The 9,493-nt window shown below is 45.5% G+C and overlaps 1 protein-coding gene across 2 annotated transcripts; it reads right to left on the reverse strand.

The window, feature by feature from the left end:
• Positions 1-793: 793 nt before the first annotated feature.
• On the reverse strand, positions 794-6,772 carry LYSMD4 (LysM domain containing 4). 2 transcript variants are annotated; one of them, XM_024732072.1, is made up of 3 exons: positions 6,667-6,772; positions 5,352-5,641; positions 794-3,256 (listed from the first exon to the last, which is right to left on the reverse strand). In XM_024732072.1, exons 2-3 carry the CDS (start codon positions 5,631-5,633, stop codon positions 2,645-2,647), a joined length of 894 nt encoding a protein of 297 aa, XP_024587840.1. In that variant the 5' UTR covers positions 5,634-5,641; positions 6,667-6,772; the 3' UTR covers positions 794-2,644. The 2 variants fall into 2 exon arrangements, with proteins under 2 accessions (XP_024587840.1, XP_024587839.1); XM_024732071.1 differs by having other exon boundaries at positions 6,660-6,772.
• Between the last annotated feature and the right edge of the window lie 2,721 nt (positions 6,773-9,493).

Consider the following 9,493-nt stretch of genomic DNA (forward strand, 5'->3'; position numbering starts at 1 on the left):
CTGCTTCGTTTCTGCAGCCTTGTCTCCCCAGAATAAAATGGGAGCATCATTTGCCTGATGACAGATTCCCTAGGCTTTTGCAATATTAGGCACTACAGTTCAACAAAAAGGACTGAAGACTATCTAACAAATCTAATTATTCCTTTACAACATTAACTCCCAAAACACACTAAAAATGCAGTAAAATATATAGAAAATGAGGTCCATGGTATCTCTTATGTATACCTAAAACAATTTTAATATTTATTTATTATTTGGCTGCGTCAGGTCTTAGTTGCAGCACATGGGATCATTTCTGTGGTATGCAGGATCTTTTGTTGTGGCACATGGGCTCTTCTTCGCAGTGCCTGGGCTCAGCAGTTGCGGTGCACAGGCTCTCTAGTTGTGGCATGCAAGCTCCAGAGCATTCAGTGCGGTGTACAGGCTCTCTAGCTGTGGCATATAGGCTCCAGAGCGTGTGGGCTCAGCAGTTGCAGCACACAGGCTTAATTGCCCCCCAGCATGTGGGATCTTAGTTCCCCAACCAGGGATCGTGTCCCCTGCATTTGAAGGTGGATTCTTAACCACTGGACCGCCAAGGAAGTCTCCTTAATAAAAGTTTTAAAGTATGTTATGCAGACCAATCAGCAAGACTGTACTTGTTACTACCTGTTCTTCACCTGCTGGGGTAACCTTGGGCCCAAGCCCTGGACAGGCCTCACCCCTTGGACATGGACACTTCCATTTTCTCCAACATCATCCCACATCTTTTAACTCTGAATTACCAGCTCCCTTATTAAAAAGGAAGAATCAATTTTCCCTCACAGAAGAAATTATTTTATTCCATTTGAAAAAAAGTATACAGATATTCATTCTTTGCCTGGCAAAAGTCATTTTCTCATGAGAGTCTGAGTCCTGCCTGGTGAATTTAATGGTGACAAATGGTTAGAGAAACCTGTGGCCCTCAGGGGCACAGTGCACACAAACGTTTGGCTGGAAAAGCATTTACATGATCAAAACATTTCCTGTAGCAAAGGCTGATAAGTTCATTTTATCCTGAAGACCATTTGCTTTTGAAGAAAACATTTAATTTTGAAGATAATTTAAATTTGCTAATTGAACCCAGGGCAACATAGTTTTTCACATAACTGGGAGGAGAATGAAACTGGAAGCCCATCTCAGGTACTTCTTCGCCACATTCCCCTCCTCTTACATGATGAGCTCTTTTAAATTGATCTCTAGGCTGAATGTGTCAAATGCCTTAAACCTGCCTAAAACCCAAGAGAAGCATGTTTTTCTCCCTGGAGACAGATCTCCCTAAGGCTGAGCCACCAGCCACCCTGGCCAATTTCCACTCCTTCAAAGGACCGAGGCAGGCTCCTGCCCTCACCCCATTCACCCTTGCTCCACCAGCAAGGTCTCAGAGGCCAACCCATGCCCTCCACGAGCCTCTGAACTTAGCACCACTGCTGCCTTGTCATAGAAGGAGATGGGCAAACCCCCAGGCCCCTCTTTTTATGGTCTTCCACAGCAAGGGTCACCTCTAGGCCCTCCATTAAGTGTTCAATATTTTAACATTATGAGCTACACTGTATTCACTCAAGGAAAAGTGACTGAGCCCCGTTCCTGTTCTGTGGCTCTAGAAGTCCTAAGGATGGAGTCAAGGAAGCAGCAGATAGCAAGCCCATTCTCCCTGTACCACTCTTCCAGACACATACAGGAGCCAGCAAAAGCTGGACTGATGACTGTTCAGCCTTAGAAGTGTCACATGTTGGGACCTCGGTGAGAGGCACTCATCCTTCTCCCTATACCTACTCCACTCCAGACACTGACCTGAAAGAGCTCCTTCCAAGAATGCTGACTTGGGGGCTCCAGTTAGCAATCACTGTGGAAATGCTCCTCAGGTGAAACAGGGCCATGGCCTCCAAATGTCCTGGCCAGGAAGCGCTTAAAACATGCCTGCGTGTCAGATTAAGGAGCTCTAAAATTACAAGGAACAGAACTGCTATTTATTCAGTATTATAGCAATTCAGATTTAGGGCTTTTTAAATTCTAGATATGACATTGCCTCAAAAAGGCTGTCTGAGGGGGCAAATGTGAAGTAGGGCTTATTACAATGTCATGTGTCACACTCTGAAACAGGGTGACATCCCATCGCTATTGCACAACACCTTTGTTGAGGGGGGACACAAAACTTCATTTGTCAGAGCCAGTCACTCCTCCACAGCAGGCAGGGGACAAAGCAAACATCCAGACAACCAAAGCTGATACCAGGGGCTCCCATACTGCAGGTCCATCTGCCAAGGCCATTCATCTCCCTCCAAGCATGTCCAGCTTGGGGACCTACACAGTGCTATTGTGAAGACACTCATGGCCAGTCCACTAAACGCCTTCAAGGAACAGCATCTGTCACGTGTAAATGTCTCTCCTGCCGCTCCTCTTTAGATGTAGGAGGTTGAGGACGCTGGTGTTTTGGCTCCCGCAGCCTTGGATCAGGCGAGTCTATTCCCCATGATGACTGTGATTGACATGATGGTGGCTTCTGAAACGCGTCCATATGTCACAGAAAAAAAAATGCAGCACGCTAAGATATGGCCAATGTCGGCTGATGCACATTAGGAGCCCAAGTGCTAAAGCTGCCCTGATTCCTTAGAAACAACAAGAGCTAGTTCTTCCCGTGGGTGGTCTGACTGAACTGGCTGTCTGAAGAGGGGATGGTTGGCAATGGAATCGCTAATTTGGGGGATTGCCCTAGAACTGCACTCACTGCCATCGAGCCATTAGGGACAGCAGTTGTATTCAAGATACTAGGGATCTCACTAGTAGTTTGTATTTTAAAATAGACCAAATAAAACACTGGTAAAACAATTCCAATCAGAAGCATGATAAAAACAGCATTCCACCTCTGAATTCCACAGTCTGCACCGTTTGTAGGTATCTTCGGAGGAGTCGGAAGCAATGGCTGACTGGAGGTCTCTATGCAGCAACTTTCACTCAAAAAGATTTCTGACTGAACTGCATGCTCAATATTCTGGTCAATGCCCTTAAAGAAATCCGTCAGTGGGTTAGACGAGGCACCGGCACTGACAGCTGCTCTGTCTGGGTCTGGCTGCTCCTCGAAGGTCACTCTGGTCTCTGTAGATGAGCTCAGGAGGGGTCTGAGTTCTTTGTGGGTCTCTGTTAGGATCCCGTGGTTTTTCACTGGAATCTTAACAGATTTCAAAGCATATAAGTCTTGTTCTCTGATGAAGTTGTTGACTTTCTTGATATCTGCAACCTAGGGAAGCCATGAAGACAAACATCACGAAATGATGTAAAGCTCCTTAAAACTAATATCCAAAAAGTGGTGCTTAACCTTTCTGCGTGACGGTCCAAGCCCACACAGCTTAAGAATCTGATGAACACTGGAAAACTGCACCTACACACAAAATTTAGTTTAGGCTGAGTAACTTCGTTTTTTTGGCTTTAACTCAGCCTTAATGTATAGCTTAATCATAAGATTTTTTTATAGACTTACAAGTTTGAACAACTCAAGATTAGTTTTGGAAAAGACTTTGTTTGTTTAAAGTGTGCCTTCAACAAAATGCTTTTAGGTGAAACACATCATGGTAAAAGAAGGCTGCACCCTTTCTACATTTAACTTTTGAGAAAACAGTGCCCCCATCTGGGTGACTCTCTCCTGCATCAGAACTTAATTTAGTAGCTGTAGTAGACATTAGCATTCAGCAAACACAAAGCCTCAGCCAGCTCTACAAACACTAGAACCTAGTTCACCTGTAACAACATTTTAAAAGGTGTGCCCTCATGATTATACGACGTTTTCTTTCCCAGAAGCACTGTATGGCCTATAAACTTATTTTTAAAATAAAAGCGACCTAGAGTTAATTCACTTCAAGGATTTCACAACACTTCTTTTCACTAGAAACATGCAGAGAATATGCATCAACTTGAAAACTATAGACTGAAATCTTCTATTCCAATATTAGGACTTGAGGAGAAAGGAACACGACTGTGAGTTTTAAAAAGTAACAAAGTTTACGACAAATTCCTCTCATAATCAAACCTTAATTTTTAAAAAGTAGGGGGAAATATAAGTCAAAGATAGATCCTCCCTCAAGTTATTGTTTGAAAACTTACCAAAAGCATCAGAGATGGACTCTAAGGTTCTAACTCCTAAGTCCACTTAAACTAGAGTGTAAATACAGCCAACAGACTTTATTCAAATCAATCATCTTCATTATTTTCATTACTTAGCAAGTGCTTTTATCATTTAATTGAATTGGGGTGGTGGACATTTTTAATTTATTATATCCTGAAACTTAAGGTGCTTGAGATAGTTTTGTTTTTGATCCTAATAAACTAACATTAAATTTATTTACTTCAAATAGGAAAACTATTCACTTCTTAGATACATTATATAGTCCTTTTGGATTTATTAAACACCACTGTTCCAAGAAGCCCACTGCATCTATTCAGGTCTTTGTAGGACAGGATTCAGTTTTCAACCCTTGCTCTATAAACCATATAGTATGTCTACAGAAGCTGATTATAAGAGTCAAATATAAATCTCAGTACAGTTTACAGACACTATGCGTCCCTGGAGACCAGTTTATTTCCCTGGGAAACAACACCTCCACACAACATGTTGAGTCATTTGATCCTTGTTAGGTAAATGACAGACCCTTCAAGGATGAAAAGATTTTTTTAAATAAGTAGCTTATATAGCCTTAGAGAAAGCCATAGTAGCAGCACAGTGCTAGCAAACTGAAATAGTTTCTATCCAGGAGAAAATGCAGCAATTCAATAAATACCTTCCTACTTACTTTGCCATTGTTAATCACGCTGAATGCTAAAAATATAATTAAAGAGAGAAACAGGGTTATATAGATACACAGCATACAAAGGATAGATCATGCAGTTCTAAAAGAGAGAAGGCAAAACTTTACCAATCAAATAAGCTAAAACCAGCAAGAAAGGTTTAGAAAAAGAAAAGTAGCAAAAAAAATAAAGCAAGCACACCAAAGAAATCTTGGATAAACTCTGCGTGGCATCTCTGGCCCCATTATGTCTTAAAATGTGCTCAAAAGAAAAAGCTTTCAGAATTTCATTTTGGAGAGACAAGGAAGAGGTGCAGAGAGGGAACTGCCCTGTCACCTGAAATTCCTGACTAATTCCCTCTCTCTCTGAGGAAGGGAAGGTACTTCCACCTGCCTTCCATCTCTAGTTAGACAGGGGTATCCTTTACTCTAGAGCAGGCTTCCTCCAACCACCTCTGGGGTCAGAAAGGGTCCCCACCCTTCAGCAAGCTCCTCTGTTCCTCTAAACACAGGGGCTGAAGGGCAGGTGGCGCCTTCACCTGTGGGGTTTCTTACTTTGCAGCCATACTGAAGAGCGAGCTTGTTGAGGCTGTCCTCCTGGGCCAGCTCCCGCTGCAGCAGCACCACGTCCCCTGCTCCTGGCTGGTGAGGGTGGTGGGCACCCTTCTTCTGGCGCTCCTTGCCCCGGGGCCGCAGAGCTACTTGGTGGGACTCTTCCTCAGAGGAGTCCCCGGAGTCCCCAACACCATTCTCAAACATGTAAATGTGGCTGGTTGGAGTCCTACAGACCATGGCTGGGCCTTGGAAGGTCTTGGCTAACACTTCCTTCTGCCTCATTTTCTTAACTGAAAACCAAACCCCAGGGTTAATTCCACACAAGGCATATTCATTCCTCTGTGGCTACACTGAAGATAAGTGTCTTCTTGTTGTTAGAGATGACTCCTTTCCCTAATATAAATACTCAACACATACCATTGGCACAAAAAATGTCAAAACGTGTTTACGCTGGCTGAGATGGAGAGAGAGGCAAATAAATACACTCTTTTTTTCCTAATTGCATACTTTTTACGCAGAAAACAAGAGAGTCCTCTTTCTTCTCCCCTTATTCCTCATCCATAGCTATGTCTCCCCAAAACCCACATATGCAGATAAACAACTTCTCTTTTCGGTCCCAGAGTAGTAAAGAAGCAGCTGGGATCACTGCTATGAGAGGTAAAGACTGTTCCCAACTTCCTTCCTTGCACAGACCCTTTGTACAAAAAAATTCTTGCTCAACACTTCAAGCATTCCAAAGTAGCTTCACTTAAGGTCAAGACTAAGGTCACTTACTTAGAAGAACTATGAGACTAAATAATCTTGATTTTGAAACGACTTGAATTATATAACATATGAGGCAACCTGGGGGAAGACTTCTGTCAAACTAAGAAATTCGTCCGGTTTCTCACAGGTCCCTTGGCCTTCAGAACCTCCCCGTATCTGGTTATTTTCACTTCCCGACCAGTGCGGAAGCCACAATACAAGCATTTCCCCTCTCCAAGTTGCTCGAATGAACTTCCAGAAATGAAATCTCCAACCCGGGAACGAAAGCTTCAAAAAGGGTTGGCTCCGGGTTTCTTCGGAGCCAGGAAGATATGCGGCCCCGTCGGGACAGCGTGGCCACGGAGCGACCCCTCCCAAAAGGCCCGAGCTCGGGCGGACCTTCCCGTCGGAGCTCAGCGCCTGCCAGGAGCCCCGGCGGCTCGCAGGCCTGTTTCCCTCGGAGCCCCTTCCGCGAAAGGGAGCTGGCTATAAAAACCGAGAGCGGCCCGCCTCTATGCTTAGACGGGTGGGGCCCCAACATTCCACAAAGGCACGACCTCCGACCTCTAACCTCCACCCCAGAAATCTCGGGTCAGTCCTCGACGGTCTGGGACGCTGCACCTCCAGCTGCAGAACGGTGACCTCAGAGACCCAGGAGTGGCGGCCCCTCACCCAGCACCCACGCAATGCCCCCTCCCACAGGCCGGGTACCTCAGCGTCCGGGATCCGCCGAGACCGAGCGCAGCCGCCGCTGCTGCGCCTGCCGATTGGCTGAGGAAATCAGCAGGTTCCCGGGGGCGGGGACGGCGAGGCAGCCAATGAAATCAGCGGTGGGCAGAGACTGGGACGAGCCAGGCAGTGCTGAGAGGTCAGCACAGGACCTGCGGGGAGCGAGGCCCCGGGGGCGGGGCCGGGGCCGGGACCCTGGGTCTGGGGCGGGGCCTCAGCTCCTGGACTGACGCTCGCCACACCCGCCTGCCTGCAGCTGCTGTCCCGGCTAGTTCTGTCTCCAGTTTGAGCCTCTGCTCTCCCTCCTAGCTTTCCGCTGAGCCTCGGCTTTTTCACCCCGCCCTATGTCCATGGTCTGTAACGAGAGCTCAGATACCCAGTAGAGTGGGTGTCACCAGCTGAGGCCTCCGGTGGAGAAGGAGCCCCTCTGGCTCGGCCTAGGAGGGTGAGGGGTCTCCGCATGCTGAGCCTTCTCTGGCCAGAACACAGGAGGAGTTTGCTTCGCCGCGCCCCGCCCAAGAGGATAAAAAAGAAAAGTCCACCAATGTAAAACACTGAACCACACAAACACGGACCAAGGAAACATAATTTATCAAGTGTCGGATGGCAGAGGACTCCTTAAGCTTAAACGTGCTGGATGAACTCTTTCACACACTAAAGCACAAAAGTTTAAAACTGCAAAAGATTAAAATCCTTAATTGAGAGAGACCTCATTGAATTAATAAGAAACACACTAAGATTCCAGTAGATAAATAGATGAAGAGCACTGAGTACGCAATACTGCAGAAGCAGAACACAAATGGCTATCAGGGAAGAGAAATTAACCCTCACTAGCAATCAAATTAAACCACAAAGCAAAAGGATTAAAACAGTAAGATCTCAGAAACCCCTTCTATGGCTTTCCATCCCACTTAGAATAAAAGTCAAGTTCTTTATCTTGGCAGACAAAGTCCAGGGTGGTGTGAGGGCTCCAGCACAGTCTACCTGTTCCTTTCAGCTATGCACCACTTTTCTCTGGCCTTTAAACACCCAGATCTCCCACCTCTGGCCCTTCACAGGAATGTCCTTCTCTCAGCTGCTGGCATGGCTAGACCTTCTGACCCTCAGGCCTCAGATAAGTCACCTTCTCAGCAGGTGTCCACCCTATATACATGTGTGCTCCCTCCGTGTTCTGGCAGATCAATTTGTTTCTTCATTGCACTTCCCGCTTAATTTACTTGTTTTATTGCCAGAATCCTCCTGCCCCTAATTATCATCTCTGTTTTGCTCACCACTACCAGTGCCCAACTCTGCTTGCACTTAGTAGGTGCTCATTAAATAGTGGTTCAATAGGAAAGACATTAAGTGACCTCAGTAAAGTACACAGGAAGGAAGTAACAGCACCAAAATCCAGTTCCTTCTGTGTTTGATTCCAAAGGCCCGGCTGTCTGGTCCAGAGCACCTAGCCATGGCCTAGTAGATTTGGCAAGCCTAGGAGACAGAATTTAAAAGTGTGATTAATGGGAGAGGAGTCAGAACAGAACCTGCAAATCTGAGTTAATATAGTCGCGCTCTGATCAGTTATAGTTGCTTCTTTCATTCAGCTGTCCAATAAAAAACAAATCCAGATTCAGGAGGGACTTTTTTCAAAAGGATTACTGCCAGAGGAGAAAGGGACTGTTGCAGTGGGGGAGGAGGACTATTGCAATAGAGAGAAGGTCTATAATGCCTGCAAGCATTTAAGAGTTAGGCAGAAAGGGTTGCTCTTTTATAAAGAGGAATAAACAAGACTAGAAAGAACCAGGTGTGGGGAAGTGGGATGAAAGGGTGGCAGGACTGGATAGTAAATCCAGCCTATTCTCAGGTGGGACTGTATGCTGGCTCAGGCTGAGGCTGGGCCAAAGTTCATTCAGGGGCCTGGACGACGGAGAGAGGCTTAATGCAAGTTTGGTTAACAAGAATTTGTTTCCAATTGACCAATGGGGACAAGAGGCTCAGCTCATCATTTATGAGGCAAAGAAAAGAAATTTGTTTCTGACCTTGACTTAGGTAAACAAGGGGGGCATCTGTGAGTCTTTAAGTCATATGGGGAAGGAAGGATGGTTCTTTGCAATAAGCCATTTTCCAGAACACAAAAACTTTGGGAGGTTGGTCTTAACCTTCATTGCTTTCCAGGAGCACATGGCTTGGGTAAAGTTCAACATTGTCCAGCTTATATCAATGAATCTCTGTCCGCGTGTCGAGCACTGGGGCATAGTAGGAAGTGAAGCTGGCAAGTCCTAATGGGGCTTACATTTCTAGAGGGAAGATGGGCAAAAACAAAGATATATACAGAAAAGAGCACTACAGATTTCGCTAGAGCTTCGATGGTCGTGTCTGTTAACAAAAATTATCCAAACTTCATAAGGGCAAAAGGATGGTTGTGTATCCTCTCAGTGCTAACCAAGTCCCAGCTTGGTTAGCAGACCTGTGCAAGAATTATCTGATTCTCTAAGGCAGAGGTTCCCGAAGTGTGGTCTAGGGACTCTGGGAATTCCTGAGACTTTTTCAGGAGGTCTGTGAGGTCAAAACTATTTTCATAGTAATGCCAACATTATTTGTATTTTCCACTTCATTCTCTCTTGATAACCAGTAATTGAGCTAAAGTATATTGAGTCCTTCCTGAGTACCAGGTAACACAACAACAGTAT

Source organism: Neophocaena asiaeorientalis, unplaced genomic scaffold (genome assembly GCF_003031525.2).
Source record: "Neophocaena asiaeorientalis asiaeorientalis breed wild unplaced genomic scaffold, Neophocaena_asiaeorientalis_V1.1 scaffold362, whole genome shotgun sequence".
NCBI classification, from domain to species: domain Eukaryota; kingdom Metazoa; phylum Chordata; class Mammalia; order Artiodactyla; family Phocoenidae; genus Neophocaena; species Neophocaena asiaeorientalis.

Excerpts from the sequence above, each read along its gene's own strand:
- LYSMD4 (XM_024732072.1), bottom strand. The coding sequence starts at position 5,633 with ATGAGGCAGAAGGAAGTGTTAGCCAAGACCTTCCAAGGCCCAGCCATG. Across the intron at positions 3,257-5,351 it reads CTCTTCAGTATGGCTGCAAA|GTTGCAGATATCAAGAAAGT; the intron begins GTAAGAAACCCC and ends TGGCTTCCCTAG.